General features: G+C 45.4%; 2 protein-coding genes across 7 annotated transcripts in view; both read right to left on the reverse strand.

The window, feature by feature from the left end:
* Gpi (glucose-6-phosphate isomerase) overlaps window positions 1-1146 on the reverse strand; it is a 28039-nt gene extending 26893 nt beyond the window's left edge. The window contains exons 1-2 of the mRNA XM_034496692.2: window positions 933-1146; window positions 104-194 (exon numbers count right to left, since the gene is read on the reverse strand). Coding sequence (XP_034352583.1) covers window positions 104-194; window positions 933-1054 — 213 coding nt within the window. The 5' untranslated portion in view covers window positions 1055-1146. The remainder of the gene's footprint in view (window positions 1-103; window positions 195-932) is intronic.
* Window positions 1147-7099: 5953 nt separating this feature from the next.
* The window catches only part of Garre1 (granule associated Rac and RHOG effector 1), a 79561-nt gene continuing 63454 nt past the window's right edge, over window positions 7100-23206 (reverse strand). For all 6 annotated transcript variants that reach the window (XM_076932096.1, XM_034501534.2, XM_076932102.1 and 3 more), the window contains 6 exons: window positions 17013-17138; window positions 14312-15324; window positions 12149-12314; window positions 10683-10820; window positions 10132-10210; window positions 7100-9638 (listed from right to left, as the gene is read on the reverse strand). In XM_076932096.1, the coding sequence (XP_076788211.1) occupies window positions 9330-9638; window positions 10132-10210; window positions 10683-10820; window positions 12149-12314; window positions 14312-15324; window positions 17013-17138 (1831 nt within the window). In that variant the 3' untranslated portion in view covers window positions 7100-9329. The remainder of the gene's footprint in view (window positions 9639-10131; window positions 10211-10682; window positions 10821-12148; window positions 12315-14311; window positions 15325-17012; window positions 17139-23206) is intronic.

The raw sequence follows: 23206 nt of genomic DNA on the forward strand, positions 1-23206 counted from the left end.
GAGATCCCTGGGATACCACTTTATACCTGGACCCAGAACCCAAAACAAACCACAGGCCCCCACACCCAAGCCAGAGATCACAGTTCCCAGATCAGAACATTACCAGGTCCACCAGCATCTGCATCACCTCCTTGTTCACAAGGTTCTTGGAGTAATCCACCAGAATATGCCCATGGTTGGTGTTGAGGTTCAAGCTGCAGGAATAAGATGCAGAAGCTGCTGGTCACAAAGGCTGACCTGTAGCAGTGTAGCGTAGGAAGCCATGCCACAAAAACAAGATGTAGACAGATCCTGAGCCAGGAGCATGGTTTAGGTGGAGGAGGGCGCAGCTGCTCTGTAGAAACGCAGAGCTTCCCCCCCTTCAAGCGCCATGTCTCAAACTTACTAGGGAACACCCATGGAGAGATGTCAGGGACTTCCAATGAGGAACCACAGGTGGTCATCCCATGTCCCTCGCCTCCCAGCATCAGTGACAAGTCATGGGGATGCATCACATGTAAGATTTCTTCCACCCTCCCTTCTATTTCGCAGTCGTTCACAGGTCTCTCTGGGCTCTGCATCGTGCCTCCGCCGCTCTATTTTTATACCGTGGCTCCCAGAAAATCTCAGCCTACCCACCCTGCCCAAAGCCCACTAGGAGCCGGTGGGAGGGGACCGCTTTCGCTCTCTCGTGCCTATCGAGCCAGCAACGGCTCCTCCTCCTCTTCACGGGTGGTTAGAAATCCCTACTCAAATGGCTGAGACTGAGGGGGGGGCGAAGAGATCCCCAAGGAGGAGCGGATTCCTCCAAATGACTAAGCAGCCTCGGCCCTCTGGCTAGCACGCGGGTCCCAAGTACCCTCTCCAAGGAGGCATCAAGGACAAAGTGGAGCCCCGGCCTGGGCCCTGCGGGTCAGCTGGGGGTCCCGGGAACCCCGACCCCGTGCGTGCACCTGAAGTGGTTGAAGCGCTCCGGATCCGCCTCAAAAAGTTCGCGCAGCTTGAGGTTGGCAGAGTTCGCGCGGTGCCACTCCAGCAGCTTCTGGAACTGCGGGTTCTGGGTGAGCGCAGCCATGGCGGGACTCGAGAGCTACACGGAGCAGGACGTGCACGGAAGAGGAAGGAAAGAGGAGCGGCAACGCGCAGCAAGTCAGTTCTCGTGCGCGCAGCGGGCTTTATGGCGCAGGCGTCCGGCCCCGCCCCTCTCGGTCCCGCCTCCGGCCGCCTCGGCCCCACCCCGCCTCTGTCCTCGGCGCCCGCTAGGCGACCTTGCCGACAACGGTAGATCTGGGGGCCTCTGCTGGCCTCTCCTAATACTTGCGATGTCCCTTGGCTGGCTTCTGCGCGGAAGTGACTTGAAGGACAGAGGCGGAGTTACTCATGACGGGCCTGCTTGCTTCTTTCATTCATTCATGTATTCAATTCAGCAGAACTCTATGGAACGCCTTCCTGGTAAGAGGTACTAAGGCAAATGTTTGTAAGCCAAATAAGTAAATAAAATTTATAGGATTTCAGAGCTGGCAAGTGCTCCTGAGAAGAGGCAGACTGGAGGAGGCACGAGAGATGAATCTGTGGTTAAGGACACAGTTCTCTTGCAGAGGACCTGAATTGCGTTCCCAGCACTCATAACATGTAACTCCCACTGCAGGTACCTTTGAATACCAATGGCACTTGCATTCTCATGCACATACCCACCCCACACATATAATTAATACTAAAATTATATATCCACCCCCAGCCGGGCAGTGGTGGCACACGCCTTTAATCCCAGCACTTGGGAGGCAGAGGCAGGTGGATTTCTGAGTTCGAGGACTACAAAGTGAGTCCAGGACAGCCAAGACTACACAGGGAAACCCTGTCTCGAAAAAACCAAAAAAAAAAAAAAAAAAAAAAATATATATATATATATATATATATATATATATATATACACCCCCACACATAACTAATAATAAAATTGTATGTCCACTCCCAACATAATTAATAAAATGTCCACCACACAATAATAAAAATGAAATTATATGTTTTAAAGGCATATTGGAAAAAGCATTTCCTGTAACTAGAGAGTTAAGAAAAAAAATTCGCCTTTTATTTGAGTAAAAGCATGAAGGGGAAGAAATGAGCCAGTTTGCTACCTGTAAGGAAAGTGTTCTGTCAAAGGGAAGAGAAACTGCAAAATCTGAGACAAGAGCACCCATAGATGCTTCCCACAAACAGAAGGCACATGTGGCTGGGGTAGAGCAGATTAGGGGAAGAAATCATAGAGGTGACATCCGAGAGAAGGGAATTAACCCAGTGGCTTGGAAATCATTGTGAGAATTTTGATTTTTGTTTAGAGATGAGGAACCACTGAAAGAGTCTCCGTGGAGCAGGCACTTTATCTGACACACTGTATGAAGGATCAGAGTTAAAAAGGAGCTCAGTGAAATAAAGCAGGTCCGGGAGGAGGCAGCTGCAGTCAAGGCAGGAGGGGAAGGACATGGAGGACGGAGTGAGCGAGGGATCCATAAATGCCTGGAGAGAAGGTCAAGATATCCAGTTTAAGATCCAACTCCTAGAATAAATAGAATTCTCATGTACAAGTCCGAGGAACAAGGAAGACTTCTACTGAGGAAGAGTAGGTGAGGTGAAGTGTTTGTGGGGGTCTGGGGGGAGATATGTGTGATTTTTTTTTCTTTTTTTCTTTTTTTTTTTGAGACAGGGTTTCTCTGTGTAGCCTTGGCTGTCCTGGAACTCACTCTGTAGACCAGGCTGGCCCCGAACTCAGAAATCTTCCTGCCTCTGCCTCCCAAGTGCTGGGATTAAAAGCGTGCGCCATCACTGCCCAGCGTGTAATTTTTCACACTTGCTAAGCTTTCAAAACAGTGCTGGACATCTAGCACTGGGGTGGCACTATAATCCCAGCATATGGGGAGAAAAGGCAGAAAGATCAAGAGTTCAAAGCCAGTACCAGCAACATAAGAGTTTGAAGCCATCATGTCTGAAAAACAAACCGCAGGAGCTGAGAAGAGTTTTGTAATGCCCTTGCCTCAGAAGCGTGAGGACATGTTTACTCTCCAAAGCCCATGTAAAAACCTGCACATGGTGGCCTCTTGCAATATCCGTGCTACAGAGGCGGAAACAGGAGGATTCAAGGGTTCAATGGCCGATCTGGCCTCAGAGCGAGCTCCAGGTCTCACCAACAGACCCTGACTCAGAAAGAAGCTGAAAAATTAATAAAATATATTATTAAAAGGAGGACTGGCAAACCCCCCAAAAAGCAGGGCAGTAGTAGCACACACCTCTAATCCAAGCACTTTACAAGGCAGAGGCAGGCAGATCTCTGAGTTCAGAGTGAGTTTCAGGACAGCCAGGACTGTATAGAGAGGCCCTATCCCCAAAACAGTGGGGGAGGAAGAAGTGGGGCTGACATAATAGCTCATTGGTCAAAGGTAAGGCTGATAACCTAAATCTAATCCCCGAAACCTGCAATAATAGAGGAAAAGAATGAACTCCCACAAATTGTTCTTTGAGCACAGGCACGCCGCCGTGGCACGCTCCCTTCAAATAAATAAGTCTAATTAAATAAGTCTAATTAAATATAAGACGAGACAGCATTCCTAAGGAATAGTGTTCAAGGTTGTCCTCTGGCCTCCATGTGAATTGGACACACACACACAAATTCACTCCCATCCTGAACCTCAATAAGCAATGATGCCAGCCTTAGTTGTCACTCTCACAGGGGTCCTCAGACTGGCCCAGCAGTCAGTCCCTAGCCTTCAAACTCAGCATTGGGTAAGCAGATACAGGCATATCTCTGAGTTAGGTGACAGCCAGAGATACACAGAGAAATCCCACCTTAAAAACAACACACACACACACACACACACACACACACACACAAAATGATGTAGCCAGGGCTTCCAAAGTGCTGGAAGGTTTGCACTACCACACATGGTTAGTTTCCCCAAAGATCTTAGGGGTGTTTCACCTATCTACCCCTGATAGGAACTGCGTATGATGGTGTAGCTGTTAATCCTAGCACTCTGTGAGTTCAAGAGCATTTGGTCTACATTGCAATTTCCAGGACAGCCACGGCTACATTATTAGGACTTGTCTCAAATACTTCAACACCCGGGAGATTGTATGCCAAGCAATGCAAACCACAGAGTAAAGACTTCACTAAGGAGCGACAGGTCCCTGAGAACATTCTTGGGATCATAGCCACAGATTAAGTACAATCTGTATTAAATGAACCTGACCCAGAAAGCACATGAGAGTCTGCTCAAATCACTCTCAAATGCCTTCAGCAAAATGACCTAGCCCATGTACCGGATCGTAGGAGGATTTGACAGTGAAGACAAGTTTATAAAGTTTAGGAAATGTCGAAATTCCCTAAGACGAGCCCTTGTTTTGTGATGCTGGCACTTCCCATACTTTAGTGACTCTGTAGCAAAGGAGACCACTTCCTCGTCTTAAAGATTTGGCCAGATCAGGCCTTGATTAGAGCCTGCCAGACAAGGGTGACCGGGGAGTGTAGGCTGCCATGAGGGGCTGAGTGGAATGCACCGGCGGGAGGCGGGAATGACAAGAGGCTCCGGAGCAGCCCCGCTGCTGCTGGCTGGCTGAGATGCTGAGTCACTAGGCCGCGAAGGTGGGGGAGCGCGCCTTCCTGCGGGGGCGGAGTTCCAGGCACGCGCACGTAGATTCTGCGGCGGCGAGGGGGTGGTGGGGCGAGACCACGCTCTTGGAGGGCGCGAGCACGCGCAGCACCTAGGCTAGCTGCGTGTAGGCTGGCACGTTCAGGGAGGAGGGCAGGGCGAGCGCATGTGCGCATGTGCGGACCCAAGGCTGAGCTGGGTGAATTAGAAAACGCCCTCAATTGCACGTCTGGGATGGTTGAAATACTCTGCAGTGCGCATGTCCCTCGTTGAGGGGCAGTTGTGCACACTCGCTGTCCAGGAATGACGCATGTGGCAAAAGGGCGTGGCGTCTTACACCAATGGTCTCAAGACTAGGAGGCTGAAGCGGGTGTGTTAGATGTCAGCCTGGGCTCTATGATGAGTGCTCAGTCCAGCCTGGGCTACAGTGTGAGCCCTCTCATTAAAAACAAATATAAAGCCAGGCTGTGGTGGCGCACGCCTTTGATCCCAGCACTTGGGAGGCAGAGGCAGGCGGATTTCTGAGTTCGAGGCCAGAGGCCAGCCTTGTCTACAGAGTGAGTTCCAGGACAGCCAGGGTTATACAGAGAAATCCTGTCTCAAAAAATAAAAAAAAAAATAAAAAAAAAATATATATATACATATATATGTATATATATACATATATATGTATATATGTATATATATATATATATATATATATATATATAATGTAATTCTGATACGAAGCTCCCAATGGTAATTCCTTAGCAGTCCTGATAGATAGATTTATGGTGAGAATTATTCTCAGCGTTGAGAGTCTTGTCAGGGATGATTTTTCTCTCTATATTAGAATTGGCTACAAGATGCTTGACAATGGTCTAGGAACTGTGGCCCTAAGGATTCAGTCTCTCGTGGGGCCTTCTATGGGGAGGAACAAATGCAAACACAGGATTCCCGGGCAGTGCTGACTATTGTAATGGCAAACAAATGCAGAGAGAATTTGTTGAGATTTAAAGCACCTTTTAGAGCAGTGGTTCTCAACTTTCACAATGCATTGACTCCTTTTTAAACTGCAGTTCCTCATGATTTGGTGGCCCCAACCATAAAATTATTTTCATTGTTACTAATTTTGCTGTTATGTTTTCCAATGGTCTTAGGCCATAGGCCCCTCTTGTGGAAGGGTAATTACAACCTCAAAGGGGTCATGACCCAGTTTGAGAACCACTGCTTCAGAGCAACAGGGCAAATAGTCGGAGAGGGCAGGGTAAGGCAGTGTGGGCAAGATGACATGTGAGGAGGGTTGGGTGGGTAGAAAGGCCTAATGGCAGTGACTTAAAGTGATACAGTGTGCTTGAGGAGACTCTTAAAATGGCTAGCTTTCTAGGATGTCTGTCTGTACAGGATGGGGAAAATGGGGTTGTCTCCCCTGTAGGACAAGAACAAGAACTGCACAAGTCTTTGCATGCAATTTGGCTTTATGGCAAGAGCCTGAACCCAGGGGAAATGAGCATGAGACTGTCCTTGTCACCTAAGTCCACATTCCCAACTTACTCAGTAACCAATAAAAGAACACATGCCTGCCCTTGGAGCTGTGGCTGAATTGAAAGACCGGTTGCATGGTTGAATTCAGGACCACTCAGAGAGGCTTGTTCCCTGGACTCCTCAGGCATGGTGCCCAGTCATGTGACCTCTTGACAGTCCAGGAACTGAACCACCAGGTTATCCTTTGTTCTAGAGCAGGCCAACTCCATGGCCTCCTAAGGACCTGAACAGATGGTGTGCTCCTCCATTTCCCAGGTTGGCTGAGGCCTCCCACCTAAGCTCTTCAGCTCAGGAAATAACATATCTGCCAGCAAACCAACCCTAGCACAGTAGGGCTACCAGGCTGTTTATCACCACTGATGCAAACAGAAGCACTGGGCACTTCCATCAAACAAGAACACACTCAATGTCTGTCTTCCTGCTAGTTCTTTACTTATTGGCACTGTGAACTCAACTCTGGGCCTTGGGCTTGCAGACCAAGTGTTCTACCACTTAACTATGTAGTTATGTTTGTGACAGGGTCTTATGAAGTCCAGGCTGGCCTTGAATTATGTAGCCACAAGGACCTTAAACTTACAGATAAGTTTGCTGAGGGGAAAGGGGCAGAAAAACCCCATTCCTGGGTTTGTTCCTTAGAAAAACTGTTGGGGCAGGTCACAGCATCCTGATTGACAGGATGAGAGTGCTAACAGGCCCAACTCCAGAAAAAGCTCACATTCTTCCAGGAGACAGTCTTCACCTGCCCATGCAGAGGCCTCAGGACCTTAGGACAATAAGCTTAGGGGCTATGCCTGTAGCTTGGTCCGCTGCCTGTCTGATTAATCCCATCCCTTGGGTGGTCCTCCCTGATCTGAGACTTAGGATGAGATGACCTAGAAACCAGCTCCTGCATAGCTCTGCTGAGAGGCACTGCTTCTGACATATCTGATGCAGTTAATTTTAAAAAAGATGCAGAGTATTATTAAATGTATATTTTAATAAAGCCAAGTTATTTTACTTATAGGAGCTTTAAAAGTAAGATACAAAATGTAGAGTTCCAGTTTGGAAGGTCACAACTATTCACATGATGTCCTGCTAATGCCGAGCAAGGCAGCCATGCTTGGCCGTGCTGAGGACACACTCACACGCATACATGCGCTTTGGCAAGACACCTCTGCCAAGCGCAGCACCTGGAATCACCAGTGTTTAGAGCAAGGTGGTGCTGCCAACAGCACCTATGTGGAGACTACACAAACCGATCCACACGGGGTCTCACAGCCATGGAGACAAATATCTTCCTTAATAGAGAAAAACAGACCAGAGATGACAATTAGCAGTGTCACCTGTGCTGGGCACCGAGGAGCGACCTTGGCCCAGGGTGAGGTCTTCAGGGAGGCACTATGAAAATGAGATTACTGCAGTAGACTAGAACTCGAAACACGGCACTGTGGACACATTACTGAAGGAAATAGAAAGTTTTTACAAGTAAAACAGCCACAAGGAACTTTGAACAGATTAGTGTGCACACTGTGACAGCTAACACAGACAGCAGCCACGCAGGGCTGGTGCAAAGTACGTGCCTGGAAAACTCTATGTACAAACTAGTTCTCTGTAAACATGGTGAGGTGAATATTCCGAACCCACTGAGAAGGATCTTCATTACAGGCAGAAATGTCACCACCACACAGCATGAGTGACAACAGCTGAGGCCTCAGGCAGCCTGGAGACAGTACTAAAAACACAGGTGGCTGGGCTCACCCTACAGGTCCTCTATAATTTTTTTTATATGTGAATGTGTGTGTGCATGTGTGTGGTGTGTATACATAGGGATTTTTTTTTTTGGTATTTTTAAATATAAATTTATCTGTAGAAAAATGAGTTAAACATAAATGTGTTATTACAATCTTCGTTGGAAAAGCTTACATGGAGTTAGAAAGAATAAACCATTTATTAGTAGTTAACATATATTAAAATGGTTTAATGATTTAAGAAAATATAAAAAAATTAATACTGTCAAACTTTCATACCAGAAAATATCATGGATTTTTATCAATTAGACATTTTCAAAGATGAAATATGAAAATTTTAAATAAGTTTTATATAAAGAACTTTCTGCAACCTCAATTAATATATAGTGGGAAATGTCTACTCTATATAGATATATTTATTATTTCTCAATTTAAGCACCATTCAATTCTGGATCCATTCTAGCTGGAAAATATCCCCAAATCCACGGAGTGTCATCTGTTTAATGGCACACATTAACCAAAAGTGAGGTGTTTTTTTGTTGGTGACTAAACAAAGATTTTGAATTCATGTCTACATCATAATTCCTTTGTCTTTGAGCCAGCTCGCACTGTCACTGTGGATCTGAGTGTGGAGGTTTGGTGCAACCCTCCCCTCCCACAGTTGCTTCCTTCAAGGAGCATGGTGCTGGGGCTGCCCCGGTCATGGTGGAAGGAAACGAGGGCAGCAGGTGCAGCTTTACTCTGCACTCGGCATGCACCAGCTGCACCCCGTGTGGCCAGAATATGTCTGAAAGCAGTTCCCCAATCCTGCTCTTGTCAATCACACAAGCCTGTACCCCTGGGTACTTCAGAGGAGCTACTGACCCATGGGAAGCCAGGTGGTTGCTTCTGGTCACTAGCATCTCCTATAAGCTTAAATGAAGACAGTGCTGAGCTAACTAACCTTCAGCCAGTGGACCTTGGATCTTAGCCACTGCACTTTAGGCAGGAGACTTTTTTAACCAAAAGCCTACATGAAAAATATCTATAAAATTAGTGATGGGTGTGGGTCCCACTCAGTGTGTTAAAGAGAAGAGAGTTTCAAAAAATGGTCAGTTTTGTTCTCAGCCTGCAGGCCTCGCCTTTCCCACATGAAAGACTGACAACCTTCGGACTGTGTTTTTCCAAGCGTGGCCTCTGGCCACCTGCACCAGGATTACCTGAGTGCTTATTAAGCATGCAGACTGCCAGCAACCCCTGAGTGTCAGAAATCTCCATCTTCAGCTGGCTCCCAGGGGTCTGCTACCTTCAAAGTTTGAGAAACCAGGCTTTAAAGACTTGGAGCTGCCAATCACCTCTGACCAAGGAACATTTCTGTCCCTGGGGCAGGGTGCACTGGTCCTTCTGGGGGCTGGTATCAGCTAGTTAGCCCTGGGGACAGTTGCCCCAACAGCTTTGATGGGCAGCAGGCTAGCTGTGGTCAGTACTGGGGCAAATAGGCTGGCCTGCGCTCAGCCTTCCCAGGGAAGGCCTTGAAGCCCTTGGGTGCTGCCTTATGTGCTGGTGGAGGTGGGGGCTGTGGTGGTGTCTGAACATAGGTGAAGGAGGTGGTATTGCAGTCACTGGTTGCAGCCCACACAGGGGACTGCAGCATCTGCATGGTGTCGTTCCACTGGCTGCCAGGACTGGCAACTGCATAGAGCGGTGCAGCTGGGCTGGGCAGCGTGCTGGGCAGCGGAGAAGGGTGCTGCCATGGTGCTTTGGGTGGCCATGTTTTGGTTTTGTTATCCTGGGAAACAGAAGAGAAGTTTTAGTGCCATTTTGGGTGAGTTGTTATTGTGTCCCACTCCACCCAACCGCAAAAACTCCCACTCTTCTATCTAGTGGACAAAGCAAGAGCAGCAGCCTCCTGCAGCTTGATACAGTGACATCTGTGCTCAGTGCCCACAAAATCCACACAACATACTTGCAGCCCAACTGTGGAACTGAATTTGTGTTTCTGCGCATATACACTTAGTTATATGTACAACTTTCATAGCTCAATATTTACAGGGCCGCCCACCACTCATATATCCACAGCTCTTACTTTAACTGATCTGAACACTGAGTGTGCTGTGTGGCTCATATTAGCACAGTCTCAAAGCTTCCTCTACAACATGGCTGTGTCAGCTGAGGTGATCATGTATCCCCATTTAGACAAAAACCATGAGAAAACAATTCACCACAAAGAACTCTTATGACTTTGAGGTCCAAAGTCTTTACCATGAGCTAGCTCACCATACCTGGTTCACGTCCTCCACTGTGGTCAGGAGAGGTGGTGAGGGCAATGTGCTGGTCTCCTGCTCTCCACTGCTGTGTTTCCTGAAAGAATCAAAAGCTCAGAGCAATGACCACTTGGATTCATTGTATGGGACAGAGTGCTTGGCTCTGGTCTCTAGGTCCCCAGTCTAGGCGCTGAGGCCTTGGGTCCACCAAGGTCAGTGTGACCTGGGAGACAGCATGCCTGTAAAGCCTGTACAGGAAGCGGGTGGGAGCTGCAGCCAGCATGAGATGGCAATGGCTGTTTTCACAGTTAAGTTAACCCCCTTTAGCTTTTTACTGCTTTATTCAATAGTTACTCAAAGTGTTTAATATGCACTGGATGTGTTTGGGACTTCCTTTTATCATATAGCCTAAGGCCAGTGTCTCACCAGCACAGATTTTCTTTGTGGAAGACACCTTTTGAAGATGCCTCCAGAAGCCTTTGTCCTGTCACAGGGCAGACAACAGGGCTTCTGGCTTCTCCAGAGGCAGAGCGATGGCTCTCCAATCCTGGGTTTAGCAATTTCCTTACCTTCTCTGTTTGACGGCAGCAACAAGGTCAGGCCCTGAAAACATGGAGAACAAGCTATCCCCATTGGCTGAAGAGGTCTCATCACTGGAGCTGGCCGAGTCTCCCTGAGCACCTGACCAGCCGCTGTGCAGGGTGTCCCTGAGAATGCAGAGAAATCTGTCAGACCTCCCACAGATTCTGCTGCCTCTCTCTGCCACAACTTGACATTTTCCTCCGTTTTCCTCAAAAGTAAGAGTCACTATTTCCTTTTGTCTCTCAGAGGCCTGTGACTGACACATGGCTGACTTTTAGAGAAAAATAAAGTGGAGATGCTCTCTCACTATCCACACTTATTAACCAGGAGATAATCTGAGATACAAATTCATAATTTTCTCAAAAACTAAAGTTTTTATGTATATATGTGTCCCTGTGTGCAGGTACCCTCAGAGGCCAGAAGTGGGGGATTAATTCCCTGATGAATTGGATGGTTTTGGTTTTGTTTTGTTTTCAGACAGGGTTACTCAGTGTGGCTCTGGCTGTCCTGGAACTGGCTCTGTAGGCCAATCTGGCCTCAAACTCTGAGACTGCCTGTCTCCACCTCCCAAGTTCTGAGATTAAAGGGAAGCACCATCATTGCCTGGCCTGAACTGGAGTTAAGAAAGGTTGTGAGCCACCATGTGGGTGCTGGAAATCATTTGGGTCCTTTGCATAGGTAGTAAGAGCTCTTAAATCATTCAAACATCTCTCCAGTCTGTGGGTTTTGGTTTGTTTGTTTTCCTGAGATAATGTTTCTCTAGGTAGTTCAGGCTAGCCTCCACTTAGCCCTTGCTAACCTGAACACAAGACAACTATTGTGTACCAGACTCCCACATGCTGAGGTACAGGTGTGTACTGCCATGCCCTGCCCATAATTTTGTCGATACACTGGAATTGAAGCATATGCCTTGGTCTTTGCTGTACTGGGGTTTGGGCTCAGGGGCTTGCACATGCTAGGTAAACATGCTACGGCTGAGCCACACCCCAGACCCACTTTGCTCTCTCTCTGTGGGCTGTAATAACAGCATTCCCATACTGACTGGGTTTTATACCCAGGCTCCTTTTACCACATAGATCACATGAAACCCTGTCAAATAAGATCCCTGCTCCAAGAGAAAAAAGCTCTTTTGTTTTCTCTTGCTTTACTCATAAGTTAGTATTTATAATTTTTTATATAAGTTAGTATACATATGTATATAATTTAAAATTATTTTAGCCCCTATATTTATAATTTTAGAGGATTTTAATGTTTAAAATCTCATATATGTGTATGGCTTTTATACAAGAGGCTGTCTTAAGTCACTCATTCATACATCCTCCCCTTAACATCCTATATTAGAATCTGAACCCACTAAGATTTAGTAATGTTATACTTTCACTGCCCGGGAAACCAAGGCTGTAAGAGGCATCTAGGCCCCAAATTTGGCTTCCTTGCTCTAGGCAGAACTCACCCTTCTGTGAAGAACTCTGGCAAAGGCCAGGTCCGATGAGCGTCTTCCATGGGCGGCCAGTTGCCCCGGGGGTTGCCTGGCCGGCGGCCATGTTGGGCTTGCCGCTTCTGCTGCATTGCCTGGCTCACTCCTGCCACGTAACGTGCAAACTCTGGGTCTGAGCCCACTGTGTTGAGACAAAAGAAAAGGCAGGATTTAAGCCAAATCAACAACCTCTTCCTTTCCTTCTCTCTGAGGATGAACTGGTCATACATACAGTAAAGTGGTGAGAACCTAGCAAATAACCAGTTGTCCCACTGGTTGGCTGCAGGATATGGCCACTCCTTGAAGTGAGACTGGGTTTATAGCACACAGGTCTGAGGTTGGGGTTGACATAGGCAGAGGCTGAATGTGAAAAGAAAGGTCTGAACTATCCACAATTACTTTTGCTTTTGTTTTTTTGAGAGAAAGTCTTGCTATGTGCCCATAAACCAATTATATAGCACAGACTGTCCTGCAACTCAAAATGAAACCCTGACTCAGTCTCCCAAAGCTAATTTGTTTGTTATGTGCATTGGTGTTTGCCTGCATGTATGTCTGTGTGAGGGTACCAGATACAGACAGTTGTGAGCTGCCATGTGAGTACTGGGAATTGAACCCAGGTCCTTTGGAAGAGCAGCCAGTGCTCCTAACCACTGAACCATCTCTCTAGTCCCCCAAAGCTAAAGTTTTAACACAAACGGCTTGGCAGTGAAGAGTACTTGTTGCTCTTGCCTGGGTTCAACACACAGCACCCACATAATGGCTCACAACCATCCATAACTCCTAGGCACTCATGTGATACACATTCATATACATAAAAATCTAGGCCACACATGGTAGCGCACGCCTTTAAATCCCAGAAATTAGGAAGCAGAGGCAGGTGGATTTGTGAGTTCAAGGCCAGGCTAGTCCACAGTAAATTCTAAACTAGCCAAGGCTATCTATCTGTCTGTCTGTCTGTCTATCTATCTATCTATAGATAGAAATAGATATATTGAGAGCCTTCTCAAAACATGAAAAATAAACATAAAAATTATTTTTCAAAAATTTGTGTATGGAGCTGGAGAGGATTTGTGGTTAAAAGTATTTGTTGATTGTAGAGGACTCAGGTTTGCTTCCAAGCATCCAGATGGTGGCTCACAGTCATTTATAACTCCAGTTCCAGGGAATCTGAAGCCCTATTCTGACTTTCGAAGGTACCAGGCATGTACATGGTACACACACATATGTACAGACAAAACATTCATACACACAAAAAAATTTAAAAAATTAAATGTGTGTAAATGTCCATGTCTTTGTGGGTGTCTAGAAGCTAGCCAATAGCACTGGATCCTCAGAAGCTGGAGTTACAGGGGGGTGAACTGCCAAATGTGAATTTTGGAAACTAAACAACAGTAGATACTCATAACAGCCCAGCCATCTCTACAAACTAAATTATGTTTTCTAATGTCTTGCTACTATGAATTTGCAGTATTTAATAACTTTAGAGAATCACATGGTGATTTAAAAACAACTACATCATGGAATTTACCAAACCAGGTATCACTGCCACTCAAGCCAAACTTGAGCAAGTGAGCCATCTTTCCAGCCCACAATCCCAAATTCACAGCCTGACTGTGGCTACAGAGTAAGTTTGAGATCAACTTGGTAAGTTAGTGAGACTGTCGAGAGAGAGAGAGAGAGAGAGAGAGAGAGAGAGAGAGAGAGAGAGAGAGAGAGAGGGAAAAAAAGGGAAAAGGGGAAAAAAGGGAAAAAGGGAAAAAGGGAAAGAAAAGAGAGAAGAAAGGCAGGCTGGGTACATGGCTCACTGGTGGGGTGCTTGCTTACCATGTATGAAGAGGCCCTGAATTCAATACTCAGTACCACAAAAAGTAAAAAAAAATAAAATAAAAAATAGAATCTAAAAAAAAAGGGGGGGGCACTCTAGATGGATTAAGGTGCTCCCTTCTCAGACACTCCCTGCTCCAGACAAGGAAAGTCCTAGCAAACACTTAAGGGCTGGGCGCAGGTGCTTACTAGTAGAGCACACGAGTATATCCCTGTACTGTACCTTATAAGGCTGTGGGAGATAGGCCTCTAAGAATTCCTTGGCGATTGTATTGAACTCTTCAGTGGGATTGGCAGTGGGAAGGTCTTACTTACCTGCAGGATCAAAAGGCAAAATCTCGCCCAGCATTCCAAAGACTCCATCACTTTGGTCACGGTTTGGCCAGGTGTTATTCCTAGGTCCCTGGGGCTTCTGGCCCAAAACTTCTGACATCATATTGTCCATATAGCTGCTCACTAGACCCAAGCTGTACAAGTCAGAGCTGAGATCAGATATGCCAGGCCACTGACCAAGAGGAGACAGACCTGCTGCCATGGGCTGTGATGGGTGCTGAGACGAGCCATGTACCCATTTACCAGGTGCCCGAGGCTGGGGTGCAGTCTGCTGTGATCCAATGGGTTGCAGCAGGTGCTGGTAGTACTGGACTTGCGGCTGCTGCTGCTTTGGAGACTGCTGCTGAGGAGCTAGACCTTGCTGGGCTGCCAGAGGCGTGTGAGCTCCAGCCTGGGGTGGCCGTAGTGGAGGAGCCAATGGCAGTGATGGCTGCTGTGGTTGCATGGTTCCTGTCTTCTGTTCAGTCACCATGGCAGTGGCAGTAGAGTTACGCCTTGTCACCAGTGGGGACCCCTGATGGGACTGGCCCATGTTAAAGCCTGAGAGAAAATCTATCACTTCCTGCATTTCCTGATCAGTGGGTAAGTTCATGCCCTTCTCATCCTTGCCATCATCCCCATGCAAGAAGTTCTCACGTCTCTCCAGGAGAAAGCCATTGACCATTGGATTACTGGAATTCTGAGATGACTGTGAAGGGTCTGTAGTCCTAGGGAAGTTACCAATGTTCAAAATGCTCTGTAACCGTGTATCAATATTATTGCCCAGTATTTTGGCCTTCTCCTCTGAACAACCCGCTGTGAAGATGTTTTTGGAATAGTGTGTGTTGCCAGAGCTGGTGCAAGACACTTTCTTTGTGAACCGGGATGTCAGTTTGGAGAAAGTCTTCTGCAGGCCTGATGATTTGCTTCCATTTCCAGAGGGCAGGTCAGCCTGATTCCCAAAATCACAGATATCTCTTTGCAGCTGGATCTGTATACAGGGTAAAGCTTGTTCCCTATTTGAACAGGAAAAAAACAAAAGAGAAAGAGACACACACAAGTTGGAGAACAAGGACTTTTTTGTATTGATTAAAGCCTGAGGATGGATACTACTGATGACTAGATACTGATTACTGGCATGATGGTGTTTTAAACCCCAGCACTGAAGAGTGAACAAGTAAGCTACAGGGAGACAGGGAGGAAAGAATGGAAAAGGGGCAAGAACTTGCCTAAGTTTGAAAAAAAAAAAAAAAATCTCTCTGGTGGTACCCTGGTTGGTGTTTTGGGTTTTTTGTTTGTTTGTTTTTTGTCAACTTGACATAAGCTAATTATCTTGGAATTGGACCTTCCATTGAGAGGCAATCCTATAGGTAAGAGAGTGGGCAATTCTTTGATTGATGAGGGAGGGCTCAGGCCACTGTGGAAAGTGCCACCTCCGAGCCAATGATTCTGTGTTGTCTAAGAAAGTCCCTGCCTCCAGGTTCTTGCCTTGGCTTCCCTAGATGATGGACTGTAGGATCTGTAAGCCAAACAACCCTTTTCTTCCCCTAGTTGCTTTTGATTGTGGTATTTATCCAAGTAACAGAAGGTAAACTTGGTCAGGTAGGTCCTGGATCCATGTGCTTTATACATAGATAAATGACCACTCAGTGTCTCACACGAGGCTGTGAAACAAGCATCTGGAATTGAGTGAAAGCTAACTGCAACACAGGAGAGCAGAGCCTGCCTAGTGTGGTGGTGCAATGGGCAGATTCAGCAGAGAAACAATGGACACATGCAAACGGTAGGGATGGTGAGGAGGAGGCTTATGGCCACTGCTGCTGTGGTATGTGCAGCTGTTCCTTCCACGGATTTCTGAGTACTCTTCCCCACCCCCTCTTCTCTCTCTTTTTTTGGTTTTCTGACCTAACCACATAGACCAGGCCTGCTGATCTTGAATTTGGATCGGCCTGCCTCTCAGTGCTGGGACTAAAGGTATTTGGCACCACACTGGTTCCTGAGTACTCTTTCTACAATAAGAGAATAAATATATAGATAAAAATGCCATGAAATAGGGGATGAGGCAGCTGGCTGCTGCAACCCTTGACAAGACACTGCACTGAACTCTTGTTAAGAGGAGAAAGATGGGTATGGTGGCTTCTTATCCCTAGGAGTTGAGACAAAATTGCTTCCAAAAGTATGTGACAATTTGGACTACATATACATAGTAAGTTCAAGGCCAGCCTGAGGTACAAATGGAGAGGAAGGAAAGAAGATGAGGGCATGGGTAGATGTTTAAGGTCTCTATCAGTGCTAAAACAAGCAATTCACAGAGAACATCTGTAACTCAGCTATTTCTAAGTACAAATAAACTTCATGAAGAATACAAGAAAATGTTCTAAACATTTCTCTGCTTTTGTGTATGGGAATGAGAACTGGGTTAAGAGTTCTCTCCATGATCATACTCTGATTAAAACAAGGAAGGCCAGGTGTTAACAGGTTCAGAAATGTGGGTAATGGAGAAATTCTTGCATCTTATCTGCATGTTTGACCCATCTTGAAATAAAGCTACTAAAAGTTCCCTTTCTTGCTTTATTTACCCACATACTTTCAGAGGCACAAGCATACATGGATTGGATTGTATGTGGTTACACTGCTCCTGACTATGGATCTAAAATGCAAATCATATGTATAGCTTTTGCATGAAAGTGCAGGAGACACCAACCTCCCTGTTCTCCAGCGATTTAGGTCCAGCACAGCTGTGTAAAGCACATCCACCAGACCTAGGGTCTTCTCAGGATCCAGGCTTCTCTGCAGCAGGGACATGGTGGCAGGGTCTTCCTTCAGGCACCTAGACACAAACCAGGTCATGTTAGTCTTAACCGTATTTCTCTGGAAAGGTGTTCAGAAAAAGCATTATGAAAGACGCTACAACTTAAGTACTTTCAGCACCCAAAAAGAGCCCAGGAGTGCTGGGTGTGGTGGTGCATGTGTCTTTTAGTCCCAGCAGGCAGATCTCTGTGAGTTTAAGGCCATCCTAGTATACATAGTTGTTTTAGGACATCCAAGGCAACAAAGAAAAAAACTAGGGAGTCCAACAACAAACCAACCTAGGGAGTACACCAACAAGTCTGAGACCAGCACTCCTGTGCAAAAGGAGAGGAAACAGAGGCACTGTGGGTCTTTCAATAGGATCAAGCTCCAATAAAGAACATACTTAGACAACATATGATACATACAGGCAGCAGGCTGTAGAAGAACATATCTAAAGTAAGCTAAACGTTCCATTGTAAAAGGAAAACACACGTGCATGCACCAACGTGTGTGTATGTGAGTGGGTAAAGAGGACCTGAGTTGGAATGCCCAGACACCCTGAAAAAAGCTGTGCATGGATATAACTGCAGCTTCAGTTGGGGTGGCTGGGGATGGAGGCAGCAGGGTCCCTGAAGCTCATTAGACAGTAGGTCAGTCTAGCTGAATGGATAACCTGCAGCTTCACTAAGATTCTATCTCAAAAATTAAGGGTAGCTTTGGAAGTAGAAGCAGGGTAAGTCTCTGTGAGCTCAAGGCCAGCCTGGTCTACATAGTTAGTCATAGGATAGCCAGGGCTATTACAGACCCTCTCAACAAACAAAGTAAGGGTGAAATACAATTTAAAAATGAAACACTTGATGTGGTGTAAAAAAACAAACCAAACCAAAAGACCCCAAATGGATTCTTCCTTCCCAGCCTTTCCTCTGTTTCCTCAGATGTCTCTGACACTATTTAATAGATGCCTATGCTTTTGACCTCTTCTATGTTCCTAAGCAAATCTCTTGCGCCTTTTACTATTTCCCAGAATCCTCTCTCTTCCTGCCAGTATCCCATCTCCTATTTCTTGCCTCAGCTCATTGGCCATCACCTTTTTTTGATGCGTATAAGAGATTCTCTTTACAATGTGGACCATACAATCTATGGACCACCACACACATGTGCATACTTATGCACCTTCCCATGGAAATCTTTTTAAAAACCATGCAGGGTGCTGGGCAGCGGTGGTGCATACCTTTAATCCCAGCACTTGGGAGGCAGAGGCAGGTGGATTTCTGAGTTCAAGAACAGCCTGGTCTACAGAGTGAGTTCCAGGACAGCCAGGGCTATACAGAGAAATCCCTTCTCAGAGGGAAAAAAAAAAAAAACCCTAAAACAAAAAAAATCATACAGGGCAGGAAGGCTCATGCCTATATAATCCCAACACTTCAGAGGCTGAGGTAGGAGGTTTCCATCAAGTTCTAGGCCAGTTTGAGCTTCAAAGTGAGATCTTGTCGATTTTTTTTTTTCCAAAGCATCTAGTACATATTTAAAGAAATCTTTTGCTGAATCTGGTTTACTTTACTCTTTTGAATGTGTATATTAACCTGAAACTAGGGATCATGTAACAAACTTCTTATGTGGTGGTTTGAATATGCTTGGCCCAGGGAGTGGCACTATTAGAGAGGCATGGCCTTGTTGGAATAGGTGTGTCACTGTGAGTGTGAGCTTTACTATCCTTGTCCTAGCTGTCTGGGAGTCAGTCTTCTGCTGTCTGCCTTTGGATGAAGATGTAGAACTCTCAGCTTCTCCTGCACCATGCCTGCCTGGACACTGGCATGTTCCTGCCTTGATGATACTGGACTGAACCTCAGAACCTGTAGGCCAGCCCCAATTAAATGTTGTTTTTGTAAGAACTGCCTTAATCATGGAATCTGTTCACGGCAGTAAAACCCTAACTAAGCCATTTTACAAAACGAATTTCCTATTTCCTGTAATTTCTCCCCTAAAACAGGGTTTCTCTTTGTAGGCTGGGATTAAAGTTACATGCCACTCAGCTGTAGTTTCTTGAATGATAGTGAAAGTAGGTGTGCTCTCACAGCAGCTGAGACCATCTGTACACATCTGGTTGCTGCCTTCAGTTCCCAACTGACTCTCTAACCTCTCACAGTTTCCAGAGGGACAGGGATGCTAGAAGCAGCATCCTTTTTGTTCTCCTGCTAGGTCCCAGGCACAGAGCTTTCAAATCACTTGGAATTTCCTTGGTAGCATGGGTGTTTTGGTAGTGCTGGGGATGGGGGACACAGAGCAGCACAGATGTTGGACATCTGTAACTGAGCTGTAACCTAGCACCAGACTGCCTTTCATTCTATTGAGATTTTTATGGACTCCTGGGTGGGGGCTATTCAACAGAAAGACCACAGCCTACCACTAGAAATTTGGGAAGATCTTCAAGACCACTTCCCCACCTATGGAAGGGGAGGGAGAAGCTCCAGAGCAACTTATAATCAACCAAACTGTACAGGCTAGCTTTGCATTAACTTGACACAAGTTAGAGTTATCAGAAAGAAAGAAGCCTCAGTAGAGAAAATGCCTCCACGAGACCCAGCTGAAAGGCATTTTCTCATTTAGTGATCAATGACAGAAGGCCCAGCCCATTGTAGGTGGTGCCATCCCTGAGCTGGTGGTACTTAAGAAAGCAGGCAAGGGGGCTGGAGAGATGGTTCAGTAGTTTAGAGCACTGACTGCTCTTTCAGAGGTCCTGAGTTCAATTCCCAGCAACCACATGGTGGCGCACAACCATCTGTAATGGGATCTGATACCCTCCTCTGGTGTGTCCGAAGACAGCTACAGTGTACTCACATATATAAATAAATCATAAAAAAAAAAAAAAAGCAGGCTAGACAAACCATGATAAGCAAGCCAGTAAGCAGCACCCCTCCATGGCCTGTACATCACCTCCTACCTCCAAGTTTTTGCCTAATTGAGTTCTTGTCCTGATTTCCTTCAATAATAAATAGCAGTGTAGAAGTGTAAGATGAATAAACCCTCTCCTCCCCAACTTGCTTTTTGGTCATGGTGTTTCACTGCAGCTATAGAAATCCTGACTAAGTCATAACACCTACATGATAAAAATTGCTGAGACTGGAGTACTCTAGGTTGGTAAGCACTCAAGTTGTTAGTAGGGGGTACGCCTGGAGAGGATGGGGGCTTCATGTCCTTCCCATTATAGCTTTCCCATGTAATGTACCTCTCCACTTGACTGTTCATCTGTTTCTATTGTGGTATCCTTTAAAATTAGACCATACTTGTATGTTTCTGAGTTCTAAAAGCCATTACAACATATTATCAAACTTAAGGAAAAAGTTATTCAAACTCCAATTTACAGCTGGGATTGATATAAGGTGGGAAGCAATTTACAGGATTGAGCCATTAACCTACTGCATTTCGTGTTAACTTTGAGTGGTTTGCATCAAATTCAAGTGCAGGGTACCAAGAGAACTGCTTGGTGTGGGAAGCCCAACATTTGCTAAGTGTTCTCTGAATGTGGGACTCTGTAGGCCTCCATGGATTTCTCTGTCCAGTTTGACAGGATGAAGCTAATGTGATGGTTAGTTTTTGTGGTTTTTTTTTTTTTCCTTCAGATTTGTTTTATGTATATGATTGTTTCATCTACATTTCTTTGTACCATGTGCCTGCCTGGTGCCATGAAGGTCAAGAGGTGTTGAAACCCCAGAACTAGTGTTACCTATGATTGTGAACCACTGTAAGGGTGATGGGAACTGAATCCAAGTCCTCTGCAAGAACAGCCAGTGCTTACCTGCTCAGCCATTTCTCCAGCTTCTTCCTACCCTAACCTCCATTGAAAACTTTTGAGAAATCAGTCTTTTTAGATACCACAGGTTGTCCTCAAATTCATAATCAGTCTACCCCAGCCTTTTATCCTAGCACTCAAAAGGCTTAGCCAGCTTTTTACCAAATTCAAGACAAAGTCCAAGACAAGGTCTTTATCTTTCTCCACATTATTCTCCCCTCTCACTATGGGCATCAAGGGCCTCTATAACTTGCCCCTAATGTTCTCTCATGTCTTGACTAGATTTGTCACACCTGAGGAGCTTTGATCTGCTGTTGCCTTTGCCTGTACAGCTCTCAGAATAGTCAACTACCTCTTGCCATCTCCACTGTCCAGTATGGTCTCTCCACAATAGGCCTCTTCTGGGTTGGAGAGCTAACTGTCCGAGAAACAGGCTTCCTGCCAGTTCCTGGGCATTTTCCAACCACTGAAAAGAGGGCAGCAGTACTTCCATATGACTTGGCTAAGGAAGACATTTAACTATGGAGCCGAGAACACCAACAAAGAAAGCCAGACCTTGGAGTCCTAGGAGAGCCTGCTTACCAAAACAGGCCAAGGTTTGAATATCCAATTTCCTTAGCTTCAACAACTGACCACCAGGACATACCTGTTCCAAGCCATTTCTAGTTGAGCTTGGACTTGCCAGTGTGGTTTTACTAAGAGATCATTTGTTGCTCAGACAAAAGGGAATTCTATCATTCCTGGTAGTTTATTTTTCTTTATTTTTTCCTTTTTTTCTGAGAAATTGATGAATTAAATTTTAGTTTATATTTTAGTCTTGAAAGCTGACCAATAAAAACAACTTTAAGAATGACTACGTGTCTAGATGACAAACCCTGAGACTTGCTTAAAACTTCTACCAGTATTTCAATCAAAACCCCAGCTTCCTCAAGGCCCTGGAAGTTTGGCTGCTCCAATTCCCCACCACTATCTCTAACCATACCAGTTTGCTCCCCAGACCTTTACAGTAGCTGTTCCTTCTTGTCTGGTTTTCCCAAAATGCTCTCAGCATGGCCTCTCATATCCAATTAAGTAGTATAACCCCAAAGGGATGCTTTCTGACTGACCTTACTATCCAAAATAGGCCCACTTCCTTCTCTGTGATACAAACCACCGCTTGCCCTTCTCAAGTCACTTTTTGTATGTGTTTTCTTCTTCTTTCTCCCTTATAAAAATATTAAACTGTATAGAGGAAGGTTCATCTATTTTATGATCAACTTAAAGAGGAATATTTGGCACATAGCAAATAATCTGTAAGTATATGTTCAAAGACAGAACAAAGGCTTAAATATATAAAAAATGACAGTATGTCTTCCCCTTCATTCACTCTCTAGACAGCGTTTCTTTCTGTATTCCATGCTGGCTTGGAACTTACTATGAAGACTAGTCAGTCTATCACCAAATTCATAATGATCCTCCTGCTTCAGCTTTCTTGGTACATGGATAACAAGTGTAAACCATCATGCTTGGCTGTAAGTGGATATGGGGATACACACACACACACATATATATATATGTATGTATGTATGTGTGTGTGTATATATATATATATATATATATATATATATATAGTAAGTAGCTGTCTTCAGACACACCAGAAGAGGGCATCAGATCCCATTACAGATGGTTGTGAGCCACCATGTGGTTGCTGGGAATTGAACTCAGGACTTCTCTGGAAGAACAGTCAGTGCTCTTAACCATTGAGCTATCTCTCTAGACCACCTACATCTTGAGAAGTAAAAAAAATGAGCTGACAATTAAACACTAAAAAGCATTGTGTGTGTGTGTACACTTACATAATGGATTATGTATTTTTAGTAGATTTTCTTTGTTTAATAGGCATGAATTTTTGCATATATGAATGTACATGCCCCATGGGTATGACTGGTGCTCACAAGTGCCAAAGAGCATAGCAGAAGAGGGTATAGGACTGCCTGGAACTGGGCTATGAATAGCTGTGAGCTGCCATAAAGGTCCTAGGAAATGAACCCATGTCCTCTGCAAGAGCAGCAAATGCTCTTTATGGCTGAGCCATCTCTCAAGCTCCTGCTTTGTAGACAGGGTTTCCTTCTATTAACATCAAAACTGAGGCAGGCGGATTTCTGAGTTCGAGGCCAGCCTGGTCTACAGAGTGAGTTCCAGGACAGCCAAGGCTATACAGAGAAACCCTGTCTTGAAAAACCAAAAAAACAAAAAACAAAAAACAAAAACAAACAAACAAACAAAAAACAAAACCAAAAAAACCCAAAACAAAACAAACAAACAAAAAAAAACCA

The sequence above is a fragment of the Arvicanthis niloticus genome, chromosome 1, assembly GCF_011762505.2.
Source record: "Arvicanthis niloticus isolate mArvNil1 chromosome 1, mArvNil1.pat.X, whole genome shotgun sequence".
In the NCBI taxonomy this organism is placed as follows: Eukaryota; Metazoa; Chordata; class Mammalia; order Rodentia; family Muridae; genus Arvicanthis; species Arvicanthis niloticus.